Below are 14,139 nucleotides of genomic sequence, written 5' to 3'. Positions count from 1 at the left end.
CAGCATCATAGCACTCAAACCCATTGTTTGCCAACATCGACACCATATCATGCAGTTTCTTGTCATGTTTAGTGAAGCGCGAGCACATAATCGAACTTGGACTGCTGCATGCTGTGACGACCCAAACGTCTCATTATCCAACAGAAACAAACAATCCAGTCAGGCGCAGAAGGCAAAACAGATGTAAAGTTGACATTGTTTATGTCGGACTTCCTGAACAGTATAACACAACTAGAATTTGTGTGAAAACTTTTGAAGGAAAGCTCCATTTTGAGCAAAAGTAACAATCCAAACAGGCATGTCCTACATGTAACATGGGTCTCATTGGTACTGTAATGTAATCTGCAATGAAATGATGGCGTCATGGTGTGATGATGTCATGAGGTTTTGAACAGTTCTGAAAAGCACTTATCTAAACCACTTACATGGTTATTTTTCCAGCTCCACAACTTTGTGATACACTTTCATTTCCAATTTATATTTCAAGTTTTTCTTTGGGTTAAATGTTACGCTCTTTGCATATAAAGAAACAAAGGTTGATCCCAATTTCAAATTGATGTTTTATAACAGCACCACAGACCTTGCATGAACTATGAGCTATTTCCATACACTTTTGACATTTTTGGAATAAAGCCAAACACTATTGATTTTATCATATGCAATACCAGTCAAAAGACACACCAACCCACTAATTCTGAATGAGTAGGTGTGTCCACACACTCAGCTGGAATTAATAACAGAAGCCCAAATTATGCTTTAAATTGCCCCAGCAGACAGATAAAGTCATCGGGTTTCATATTCCATCTGCAAGAGGGCCGTCTCTTGCTTCACACACAGTTCCTGCTACTCTCCAGGCTCTTCCTTTCAGGATCCTTTGATCAACATCATTCTCACACTGCTGTTGACAGTTTAGCACCTCAGTGTTGTGGAAGCCTCCGCTGCCCGGCATTGTTTTCTTCCTCTCTACCATTTTTTTCCCCAGGTCAGTTCACACCTCCAAGCCCCTAAAGAAGTAAACCCTTGACTGACTTGTTTCCATTCCAGCAAGAGATTTTTCACAAAGCAAAACTTAATGAATACCCTTCAAACATAATTTGGAAGGAAATAATTCAAAGCTCCTGCATCCTCGTATAGAATAAAAATGGTCTAATTCACTGGGAGGCATCCACAGCATCCACTTAGTATTAAAAAAAGAAAGAGAGAGAAAAAACAACACTGTTATCGTGACATATGAAAGAGTATGGGTGAGACAGATAAAGTGCAGATAAGAAGCCAGAGGTTGCCGAGCATCAGAGAGCGAGGGATGAAGGGATTACGGGCAGAGCATGAGAGGATGAGTGGATGAACAGAGGATGATCTAAGGCTTAACCACATAAACTGAGCAGTCTAATAACACAATCAGCCAGCTAATACAAAGGCAAGCAAACAGATTGTGTACTCACACTCAGCCAAGTTCACACAAAGCGTGTGATGCAGCTGATAATATTTTCACGCGTGTTTGTGTGTTTTGTGAGCAACAAAACTAGAACACTGCAGTGTTTAAAGGTTTAAGGATGAAATAAGCGTGTTCTACAAGGCGAACGATGATTACTATTATTGAGGGTGAAAAGGAGAGTAGGTGGAGGATGGGAATGGAAGAGTGATGATTGTGGAGGCATGTCTTCTTCTACCCAACCAGCAAATTAAAATCTGCACCCCCACCTTGTGGCTTAGAGAACTACACTGAGACATAATGCTGCAAGTGCAGTGCAACCGAAGGAGCTTTTGGAACGTGGCTTGTTATGCAACATGGATTCTTGCAGGCGTCTGATTGCCCTTACCTGACTATGAGATGGGTATCCATGGTAACCAAGGGTCAAAGGATCATTGTTCTGAAAGAGAAGAGGAGATTTATGTAAACATACACTGAAAATTTGGAAAGAAAACAGACCAATCATTTCATATTTTCTTCATATGACTTTCCAGTTTACATGAGTTTCTGGATCCTAATCAAATTAGCTCCATTGATGACACAACTCCAGCCATCTCCCAAGCCAGCCTCCTCTTGAGTTTTCCAGCCAGCAGATCTTTTGTCTGCTTGTAAAGACGTGATAACGGGGATGAGTGAGCTCATGCGAGCAGTAGATGAAAGACAGGAATGAAAGAACGAGTGTCACCATGGCTCTTAAATCATAAATAGGTCAGGGGTGTCAGCGAGCATGAAGCCCATTGGTGTGAAACGCCATCAAGAGCCCTGATGCAATCTCCCAACACATTCCTCTCGATTTTCTGGCCATGTAAAGTAAAGACAGCTGCGTGAAACATCTGGTGAGTTATTACAGTTAAACAAGATGCACAGAAATATAAAGTCATTTTGTGTAGAGCCAAATATTAAACAGGAATCACGCTTCTACTCCCTAAAATAGTTTCCTACCAACTTTATTTGTGCTAATAATGCCGCATTACGGTTTTTATGATAATGTATTCCATTAAAAAGGCTGCTTTTCACAGCAATTATGACACACTTTGATAAGGGAAAACAGATTTGCTCGTCTCTGACTTCATATCAGTAGATTAGAAAACAGCTCAGCTCCTCCCTCTTCTCTCTGTCCTTCCCCTGTGATCTCCCTTTCATCTGGAACCAATGTCCCTAGCCTGCTTTGTCCCTGGGGGAAGCCACTTTGCTCTGTGCGCTTCACAGCTTGAGTTCGCCTGATTAATACTGTAGCCATCTCACTCTGGACCCCATGAGGCCATTTCAGTAAAACCGAGCACAACACATCCAAACGTAAGAGGCAGAGTCGAGGAGCAAGGAGCAGGAAGCGCCTTCGTGATTGAAAAATAAAGCTTGTGTGAGTCTATCTCAGAGCCAAAAACGTACTTAGTGAACTGGCTTTGGGAGGTAGAAGCTCTAAATAATGAATCGCCTTTTAGAGGCTTGAATAACATGAATAAAGTATAAACCTTCTTTTGCAATGAGGACAAACTCTAAATGCGATATACTGAAGGTAAGGAGAAGCAAAATGAAAGCAAAAAATGGGGGAGGGGGGCAAAGTTAGAGTGCTATAGAGCAATATGTGGCATGAAAGATTGTGTGTGTGTGTGTGTGTTTGTGTATGTGTGTGTGTGTGTGTGTGTGTGTGTGGGGGGGGGTTAAAGATGTCTGAAAACATCTGGAATTCATATATGCAAGTGGCTGAATAAGGAGCTGGCAATGCAATGGGTAGCGTACAGAAAAATGAAAATGGGATGGAGGGAGCAAAGACAATGACTCATACATGAGCGGAGTCATGTGCTTAATTTCCTTAAGGAACTGGGAGGGTTGGGGGGGGCAGCATGGAGGCTGCACAAAATGAGTCTGCCTCAGTCTCAGTACACGAGAAACAAAAAGAGGATTCTGAGCTTCATGCAGCCGTAGTTTATATTTTTTGGCTTGTATTCGTTGATGGTGGCAAACAAAGCAAACAGCCAAGGCCTGTCTGGGGAGGGGTGGGGGGGTTTGGGGGGGGTCATAGTGCTGGTTTTAGGGGGGTGGGTGGCTAAAACAACAGAGGAAAACCCGGCTAAGAATTCAGGAGAAAATAAATGACCTGAACTCAACAGATGGTAAAGGGAAAGTGGGGTGATAGCCGAGTTCATGGGGGAGTGTGGGTATAATCTATTGTGCACATGAATCTAACTTCCTTCTAAACACTACAGGTTACAGCAGGTGTGTATGTAACGTCTAATTTGGTCACAAGACTCGTGTCTATTCCTATCGTGCCTTGGGACAGCTGCTCTTCTGAGGAGGAGGAGGAGGAGGAGGAGGAGGAGAGGAACTACACCGCTCTGAGAGTCATCCTACCTAACTGCAAAGCAGGGCACTCAATACACTCAAGAGGATGTGAATCCACTTCTTCCACAAAGCACTTATGTGTTAAGCCTCCAAACGGCCAGCGAGACGATTTGAAGTTTATTTTCTCTCCATATACTTCACATTCCACCGACTGTTCGCAGTAAACCTACACGTGCCTCCTCCAGGGGATGCTGGCCAGAGACAAAGTGGATTTTGGAAGCTGTCTTGACAGTTCTGGAAGAAAGATAATCACGTAGCAGCATCGGCTGCCAAATCACGTGCCGCATGAGGAACCCACGGTACACTGCACTGATCTTAAAATAAAACAGATTTTCTTTTTCCCATCTATTTATTTTCAATCTGATAAGAGAGCACTAGCATTTGCTTGTAATTATCTCACTGCACAACTTGATTGCACACACCGATTACTTTACATCATAACTTGTTTGCAACATCTTGCGAGTGAAACTGAAGACTGATGCTGGGCTCCTGAGCCTAACGTTGATGCCCAAATTTGGAAGAACACTGTGGCTGATGATGTTTAGGGATTAGTTCAATTTGCTTTTGAATAGCACTTGAATCAATGACAGAATACAGGGTGGAGAAAAGAGAGAACCGAAGAACTGTTTCCACATGTGTAACTCAGCCATGAACCTTTCAAGACATTTTAATGTGTAGCAGCTATAATATGAGCCATAACGCAAACATCTGAATGAGCTGGACTGGATATCACACAGATACAACCTGAAAGCCCCCTAGCGAGCAGCGCTGGCTATGTGCTATTGAATTCAAGTACATGGAGCAGGTGAGCACCCATACGTGAGTGTAATTTCTGCTTGTCTGTATACTTTTAAGCTTCTTTGTTGATACTGTGAATACATACATAAAGTATTGATTTCAATACAAAATCAGCCACTGTAACAAATATGATAGATATCATTAATTAAATACAGATTAGTGTTTTTTTTTTGTCTGCTCAGCTATGAATCTTACTCTGTAAAATGTACTACACAAAACACCACAGCGACCACAAACAATGGAGTCATAGATCTTGTGTCACAAATTGGGTGATGAACAGTTTAATTATTCCAAGCATACTGTGTTTTTCTTTGTCATATTCTATAAAATAAGATATATTTGTAATAAGCTAATGTCAGCTGTTAATAGTGGCAAAAATATAGTTTAGTTGTGCTCTATTAGCAACTGATTTAATTAAAGATTAGGGCTGGGCAATATATCGAGATTTTCGAATATATCGAGACTTTATCAGACGCAGTATAGAAGGAAGGAATATCGTTTATATCGAGATAGCTTGTTTTGAGTTAAAAGCATATTTTCTTTTGCATTTTGCACAGCTGTATCTTTGTTATGGTCATTGAAAAGTATTTTTAATTTATTTGGTTTTAGGAGCATTTAATTTAATATAAAGGTACTTTAATTTCAGTCAACTGTTTAATGCACATGTGCTGCTGATCTTTAATAAAAGTGTATTTAGCACTGAAGGCTGTAAATTGGAACTGTCTCTTTGGTTACTTGACAAAAATAAATAAATAAATATATTGAGATATATATATCGTATATCGTGATTCAGGTAAAAAATATTGAGATATAAGATTTAGTTCATATCGCCCAGCCCTAATAAAGATCATGTCTGTTTTTTTTTTATGTTTCACCTCAGTATGAACAAAATTTACAGGTGTGAGCCGCAAGACCACAGTCCACAACAAACAGCTGAACCTTGGCGTTAAATAAAAAAAAAAGCTGGGATATTCACTTTCTAACTAACTGCAGTAACTTATAGTAACCAGTGGTCAGAACTAAAAAAAAAATACTGCACTAGCACTTGAAAGGAGGAAAACACAATGTTTTTGTTTGACAAAACTTTTAAAAGTAAACCGGAAAAAAAAAAAAAAAAAAAAAGAGGATGAAGATGAGGAAGACATTTTGTAATGTGTTTGAACATGGTGCTGCTGATAGTGATGTCATAATGACGTCATAAATATGCTAAATGTAAATAGACCACAAAATCACTTCATTCTTAGCAGGATAGTTGCAAGTATGAGATGCACGGTCCTCTACCAACGACTGGAAGGATGAACCCATATGAGTAGGGACGACAGGAAGTAGATACAGACTTAGAGTACTTCAGTGTAGGGCTGGGCGATATGAACTAAATCTTATATCTCGATATTTTTTACCTGAATCACAATATACGATATCTATCTCGATATATATATATGTTTTTTTTGTCAAGTAACCAAAGAGACAGTTCTAATTTACAGCCTTCAGTGCTAAATATACTTTTATTAAATATCAGCAGTACATGTGCATTAAAACAGTTGACTGAAATAAAAGTACCTTTATATTAAATTAAATGCTCCTAAAACAAAATAAATTAAAAATACTTTTCAATGACCATAACAAAGATACAGCTGTGCAAAATGCAGCTTTAACTCAAAACAAGCTATCTCGATTTAAATGATATTCCCTCCTTCTATATTGCATCTGATAAAGTCTCGATATATTCGAAAATCTTGATATATTTCCCAGCCCTACTTCAGTGAACTCAAGTCAGGTTTAATAAAAAAACAAAAACAAAAAAAAAAACATCAAATCAAATACAAACTAGGTAATGAGCACTAAATGAAGGGTGACGTTATATAACACAATATATCTATACTCTCTCTCTCTCTCATATATATATATATATATATATATATATATATATATATATATATATATATGTGTGTGTGTGTGTGTGTGTGTGTGTGTGTGATATTGATCTGATTTGATCTTAGCATATCAAATCAAAACATTATAGACTAAGGATTGAGGATATTTGGGGTTTTTTCAGTTCCTTGCTACTTGTTTTGTGTGTCATTCAACACCCCCAAGTGTCCAATTAACATCATGATTAAATGGGAATTAGGAATGTTTGAGCCATAAAATGTCAGAGTGGAAATCTGATATTGTGACAGACCTCAGCTTAAACTTGGTTGAGGCAAATATGAAAAAGCCAGTGAAAACTGATTGCTAATTAACATATCAGCTGAGCCCAAACTATTAGCTAAAAAAAATTTAGAATATTAAACATATATAATACACTGGCATGTAGTGAATTAAACAAAATCCAAATACTTAAAAATGTTTTAAAATGCCACAATAGCACATAGCATTGCATCTGAGAAATACTGAAGCTAACGTCTTACTTTTAGATGAGCAAAAGTTAATATACTTCTCTACACCATCATGCCAGGAAGACAGCAGCCACCCATCACTCAACTGCAGTTAATATGTGAGGATAACTACATTTCAGTCGCATCAACTCTTGCCTGGAACAGCATCCCAAAACACTCTTGGGTCCTGTTAAATGTGCATCAGTCAAAACATTTTTACCAGCAATTTATCACAGAAATACAGAGTTGCCCCCGTCCTAAAAAACAAAAAAATACAAAACAAATATTCTCAGCCAGCTGTGAAAGAACATTTTTCTTGCTGACATTTTCATACCATTTCAGCACCGGGGCTGGTATGAAAGCTCACAGGGGTGATCCACCTACATTAGTGTCCTAGTCAAGTCATTTGTCCTCAGCACTGTCACCCCAGGCGGGCCCTTATTAGGCTCGAGAGAGAGAGCCCCGGTTTCTACGCAGAGTGACAACAAAACACGAGCCGCTCAGCACTCAGCAGCAGACCGGATAGATGTAGAAGCAGACAACCTCCTCTCAACATTCCCCACAATCTGACTGGAGCTGAAGATGTGGGGTGTTATAAATCCTCTGTTTCCTGGGGAAAAAAAAAACAAAAAAAAAAAACAGGACTTCCCCTGGTGTTGCACAAGAATACAAAGTAGATGGATTGTGTGTTTTGAAGTTGGTGGGAGAGGGAGCAGAATATTAATTTAAAATCCATACTGTTGGATTATAAGTGCAGCGTCAGCACAAGGAGGTGAGCTGCAAACTCAAACTGCTGAAAGCACTCAGCCTTTTTCTTCTACTTGCTTTATGTGCTCGTCTTCGCTGAGCGTTCAGTCATCTCCTGCATGCTGCACCAATTTAGAAATGCTTTGTTGCTCGGCTAAAACTTTGCAGATCCGACTCGATGGAGCATTTTTTCCCCAGCACTCTGATGACATCGGGCCATAATGAGAGAAACAGACGTGTCAATAATCAAATGGGAAAATTTTCCATTATCAGGCTGCAGTGGTGCGAAGAGATTGCTCTTCGCCACAACCACACCCCACCGCTGCCCTCACATGCAGGGCACAGTTCAATTCTTGCCATTATGTCAGCAATAAAGTTTTTGTTGTTGTTTTTCCTTGTACATGAAGGACGGAAAGGCTAAAGAAAAGGAGCCTCTGTGCTTTCTGAGAATCGGGGTGGTGACTGCTGTAATATTTTCCATCCTCTGCAGATTAGTTTCACAGACACACTTCATTCCAATTTTATAGACATTTCTGAGAAAGTCATTTTAAAAAGTAAGGAAAAAAAACTCATCACATAACCTAGTTTGCCTCCAGAATATTAATGATGTCAGATGAAAGGAATTAAAATACACCATTGGATGAGTTTTTCTTTCTCTTTCTGGAGCCTTTTTTTTTTGGAATGTGTTTTTTATTTATTTTTTGTAACAATAAACCTATTTTCACTCTTCATTAATGTAGCCATCATTTAGTTTATATAATGTCTGAATAAAAAACTAATTTAATTGTAAAATGATGCCTTGAAAAACATTTTTAAACAATATTAACAAAAAAGCTGAAAATTAGTTTGTTATTGTGTCTGCTTGAAAATTACTTCAGTAATTGATAATTAACTTTCTAATCAATCATGTAACTGCAGCAGCTCTACTCAAGTGCATGTATGCAGTCCCATCAGCCTTTTCCCTTAAAGATCTCAGATCAAGCTGGTTATAAGCCCCCCACCCGTTTCTCTCTTTTAGTATGATATGTGATCCTATAAGCTGGAAACAAAGCCTCTTTACTGCCAGTGATAGGGCAAATCTGTTCCTGACTGAGAGGCTGGGACTGGGGAGGGGAGTATCTTTGCCCACTCTCATTTCCGGACTGCCCAGTCTGTTCAATACGTTTTAGAGGCCAAAGCAATTGATCTGAGCTTCTCTCCCCCACACAGTCAAGCACGCTCTCTTCCATTCACATGTGTTTTTAAGTGCATTACGTTTCCGAGCCTGTCTGTCAGCACTCCCGGACTGCATGGCGATGTAAAGCCAGCCATTTATTTTTCCAAACAGGAGCAAACAGGCCACTTCACCGCCATTACTGCCTCTTTCAGCGATGAAGAAATGCCTTTCTGTCTTCCAGTGGAGTACTTCACCCTATGTAATCCACTCTAATGATGCCCTGCCTTCCTGTAATGCTCTATTAAACAAGATATGGCCATTTTTGGATCAATCGGGGAGAGAAGAACACATTTATTGAAAGACAAGGGGTTAACACAGAAAAAAAGGTCAGAAAATTTTATAAAAGAGCAGCAAGCTGAGGATCAATACAATAATGCTGATTGGATAAGCTATGACCTGCCAGAATAAAAGCTAGGGCTCTTTGGTTTACCTCACATACCCTCTCTAGTCACCCTCTCCCCTCAAAGATCAAACAAGCAAGCATTAACATGAGTTATGACTTTAAACCTAGAAACAGCTTAACATAGCCTAACTCAAAGTCTTTTTAACAATTATAATTAAAGGTCAGATGTGTTTACATCCTCCCTGTGCTGGAACTCTGTGGGATTTTTGCATGTTCAACCAGCCGATGTCTTTGGACTTTTTAAAGTAACCGTGTCAAAACGGGGATGTTATGAGCCTTTGAACACAGAGAACCAGGAAGATACAACCTAGTTATTGCAGTTGTCTCCCACAGTAAGTGGGCAGCATTGAATTACACTGTTAACACTCTAGCTCCATCTTAAAAGTGAACACATGTGCAGTCTTCTGCAGCTGTGAAATGTGTTGGTATTTACAGCACAGCTGCTAATGGACAGGGCAGAGTACATGTAGGGCCTAATGCTGCAGCTACAGCATCTGCAACAATCACTTAGACTAAAAAAACAGATCGCACATGTAGGCTAACCAAAATAGGTACAGTAAATAGTTGTGGAAGAAGAATAGGAAAACAAAGCTTAAATGAAAGTATCTGAGTCTACCACGTTTGTGTTAGTTTACTCTCTGTGGACAAAAGACGTCTCCTCTCCTCACCTGCCCGACCTCGCCGATCCCTCCTGAGCCGTCGATGCGGGGACGCTTGCACTCTGCCCCGGTGGAGTCCACCAGAGCGGCCGCTGCCTGCCCGTCGGGCTCCGGGTCTCCGCGCTTCATGCCCCGGACAGCTGCAGGAGCGCCAGCCGGGTTGGGATGCACCCCGGCCATGGTGTCCAGCTCTCTATCCCGGTCAATGAGAGCCCGGGACACAGGGAGCATGATGGAAGCGACGTCGGTCGACATTAACATTGAAAATATCTTATTTGTTCCCTTTCTCTCAGCTAAACTGGGGGGCTAAGATCACCTATCGGATCTTCTGCGCTTCGGTGCTTAAAGCCGATCGGCGGAGGATTTAAAAAGGTCGTAATATGCCAAGTTGCCTTCACTGATCTTTTTTCTTCTGGGCCCTTGAGTTGGTATGTTTTCGCTCCCCGGTTAGGAAATTTCTTTTAACAATTAGCTCATAAACCCCGCTCGCCTCTTACTTACTAAACACAGCAGTTCAATATATAATATGTCCCCCCACCCCCCTCCCCAAACAAAAACACAAGCAGAATTGTCAGTCAGAATTTAAGCTAAGCAGCCCCCTGTCTGCTGACCGTGTATTTATTTACTGCGGGGCTGCCTTAGAGGCCTACGTTATTTCAGATCATAACAAAACCCAATTAAACAAGCACCGATCCCAACAATGGCTCCTGAGCTAGTCTACCGCTCAATGTCCATTTGTCCTGTTTTGTTTTTCCCCTTTTCTGTTTTCCTTCTCCAGGAGAGCGGAGTGTTTTAGGAGCGCAACATTAACATCCTACCGCAACCTCAAGACGAAAAGCCCCTCAACATGTCTTCCCTGTCGCCCTTTTCCGCCTTATTAGCCACAGATTTGCACCACAGGGAGGTTTACTGCAAGTCAATCCTTCTCAGTTCTCTCTTCCCATGTTTTCCGCAAGTCTGCGTTTAAAGAAAGAAAAAAAAACACACTCTCTCCCTCCCGCTTAAAAAATAAAAAAGAAAGGACGGACGGACGGACGGACGGACTGAGGGGCTGCGGTGTTTCCTTCCCCCTCTGTCGATTATTATTTTCTTTCCACTCTTCGTTCCTGGCGGTGTGTTCATGTAGCGTGTGTGTTACAGAAAGGCAACAGTCCTCCCTCCCTCTCTCCCTCCTCCTACTCTCTTGCTGTAGTCATTCCCCTCCTCCTATCTTCCGCTCTGCCTTTGAACGCTGAGCCAGGCAGCCATGCAGCCTGCAAATACACGCAGTGTGCCGCAGTGCTTCCATACATTTCACAGAGGGGAGGTGTGTGAAGACGGTGTGTCAGAGAGAGAGGGAGGAAGGGGGATAGCCCTGAGAGATTGCTATGCTTGTAACCGTCAACCCCAAAACCTTTAAATCAAATACTCCTCTTCCCAGTGTCCCCCTCACATTTCTTCTTGTGCGTAATTCTCCAACATGCGGCCGAGTTTTTATGGCTTTCCCGACTGTTTAATGGTGTCACATTACACTGCTCGATATCAAAGGGGTGGTCTGCTCTGCAAGATTTTATGCCCAACTCATTACACAACCAATGCTCAGGCCAAGGTCTTCATACAAGCCCAGCTGTGAGTCATGCTGCACGAAGCGCCTCATGTTCCGCTGGCATTTTTATTGCTTGGATGACACCCAGTGGTCAAAGGGTACCACGAGAGGCAGATATTTTAAACGGCTATTTGCTAGACACACAAGGTGTTACGGCTCCCAATTACACTGGACATGCATACATACTCATATTTTTCATCATTAGGTACCTTTGTTTTCTGGAGAATATGCAACTATTGGTCAGAATCCATATAATATCTCAGATCGCTAATTACATACTTTTTATTGTACCAACGTTTGTAGTACAGACACATCTGTCAATGGGCCATCACAGTAAGATTTAAGACTTGGACGTTTGAACTTGCTATAATTATTCTATCGTTAAATGTAGTAAAGAAAAACCATATCTTGTGGTTAATACGATTAAATAGTATCACTATTTCTTTGCATGGTTTGCACAGCTCCAAACTAACATCACTACACTTTTACTGTAAGGGATTGTCACTTTTCCACAAAATACAAACATACCAATGCTACAAGCTGTGCCCATATGTATTTTGTGAGTGTTTTCCCAACAGAATGCCAAGTTGGCACATTTCCATTGTGTGGTTTGGACCAATAAACTACAATGTGCAGCATTGTCAGAAGGTGGTGTAACAGTACATTACACATGGAGATTACATGTTACACTGTTCAGAGTTAGGGATACTCAAATTTATTTTGTGAAATTGAAAGTAAAACATTTCCTAATACACGGATATATTATGAATGTAAGGCATTTAAGTAGCATCACAAAGCTAATTCCTTCATTTTGAACAATATATTGAAGCAAAATCTACAGTGGTGGGTATACCACAACATGAGATATCAGTACTGTCTCAATAACTTGTGTTAGTTGTCATCTTGGTCCGATGATGTAAAAATGTAAACACTATGAAGAGGATTGTTTAGATACAAGTGATGACTGAACCAGAACATGTAGTGGTCCATTCATGGTTCAGAGAACACCATGTTGTGCAATAAGAGCAAAATTGAACAGTTGTACATTCAAAAGTTTAAAGAAAGTCAAAATTAATTCATTGCCAAATATCCCAAACATAGTTAATGCTGCTAATTGACATGTTTCAGTGTTTTAGATGTAATACATGCTGGTCAAACCAAAAGGAAAAATAAAATGAAGTTCTGACAATCAAGCTATCAGTTTGTGTGATCACACATGGCAGAGAGCGTGCAGCTGCTCAGAGCTGTCCATATTGCATATTTAGTCAATGCTGGAATCTGTGACTAATTTAACTGACATTCATCCAATACTTGGTTTGCCCTTCACTTTTAAATGGTTTCATCCGATTACCACACACTAGCATTCCAGTAAATGAGTTTAAAAATGGGGGGAGGAGGGGTCTGTAAGCTCATTTCTGTCCCGTCACCTAGTTAACTGCATCCATTAACAATCTTAGACAAAAATATACAAAAGTTTAATTTTAGATGCAGAGCCCAGTGATGTGTTGCACTCATCGTTTAATTTTAGACAAGGTAGTGGCAGGCCAGGGGACATCCTTTATGGAGCAGGATTTCTATAATCATTTTCAGAAAATGCACTCCACTGAAACTGTGAAAGTTTCCAGGGATGTGATGGCTGCAGACTCGGGCCGTGAAGAACTTTTATTATCAGCCATGCAATGTCTGATGTGTCCAGCCGGTCTTGTGGAGTTGCACAAGGTCCTGTTCTTGGTCCTATTTTGTTTTACCTGATGCCTCTCGGTCAGCTGATTTTAGTTTTAAAAATGTGTCATCACTTTTACGTTGATATTCAGTTATTTTCTTCTTTCAGTGACTGAGTTTTTTTTTTTAATCTGCGCTCCTTCACTGTATGTCATGCATCAAAACTGACTCTCTTCAAATTACCTTCAGAGAAATTCAAGGAAAACAGAAAATCTGATCATTGCTCCCAATAAAAAGATCCTCCTGACCAAAAACCAGCTTGGTGCTCTGGGCTTGTCTGTTAAAACCAGCCTGACCTGGGGGTTGTGTTTGATCACACCATGTCTTTGGAGGGTCATTCCCACCAACTGACCAAAAATAGTTTTTATCATTTGAGAACTATCTCCAAAGTTAGGAGAATGTTTTCAAAATCAGATCTTGAAATGCTCATTCATGCTTTTATCTCATCTCGTATCGACTGCAATTCGGTTTTCACTTGTTTCAATAAGGCGACTGACTTCAGTTTGTACAGAACTCTGCCTCTGGACTATCAGCTGATATTTGGCTTCCAGTCAAATATCACATTGATTTTAAAATTTTCGTTTTGACTTCCTGGGTGTTAAATGGTCAGGCCCTCCAGTATACTGCTGACTTCCTGTGTCTCTACTCCTCAGGGCGCACCCTTCAGCCTTCAGGCCAGAGCCTCCTGAAGGTCCCCAAAACCCGTTTTAAAACCCAGGTAGACCTGGCTGTAGCCCCAGAACTCTGGAATGACTTGCCCATCCCTCCGGGTGGTCGGCTCGGTGGACCCTTTTAAAAAGCAGTTGAAGACTATTTT

At 40.7% G+C, this 14,139-nt stretch overlaps 1 protein-coding gene across 2 annotated transcripts in view; it reads right to left on the bottom strand.

The window, feature by feature from the left end:
- Positions 1–11,156, bottom strand: part of LOC121639106 (RNA binding protein fox-1 homolog 2-like) — a 41,856-nt gene extending 30,700 nt beyond the window's left edge. For both annotated transcript variants that reach the window (XR_006010127.1, XM_041984328.1), the window contains exons 1-2: positions 10,025–11,156; positions 1,821–1,871 (exon numbers count right to left, since the gene is read on the bottom strand). Coding sequence is in view for 1 of the 2 variants with exons in the window: in XM_041984328.1 (XP_041840262.1) it covers positions 1,821–1,871; positions 10,025–10,276 (303 nt within the window). In the remaining variant the exon portion in view is untranslated. The remainder of the gene's footprint in view (positions 1–1,820; positions 1,872–10,024) is intronic.
- Between the last annotated feature and the right edge of the window lie 2,983 nt (positions 11,157–14,139).

This window comes from Melanotaenia boesemani, chromosome 4 (genome assembly GCF_017639745.1).
Source record: "Melanotaenia boesemani isolate fMelBoe1 chromosome 4, fMelBoe1.pri, whole genome shotgun sequence".
Classification (NCBI taxonomy): Eukaryota; Metazoa; Chordata; class Actinopteri; order Atheriniformes; family Melanotaeniidae; genus Melanotaenia; species Melanotaenia boesemani.
Note: the sequence above shows the minus strand (reverse complement) of the source record. Positions and strands in the feature narration are given on the sequence as shown.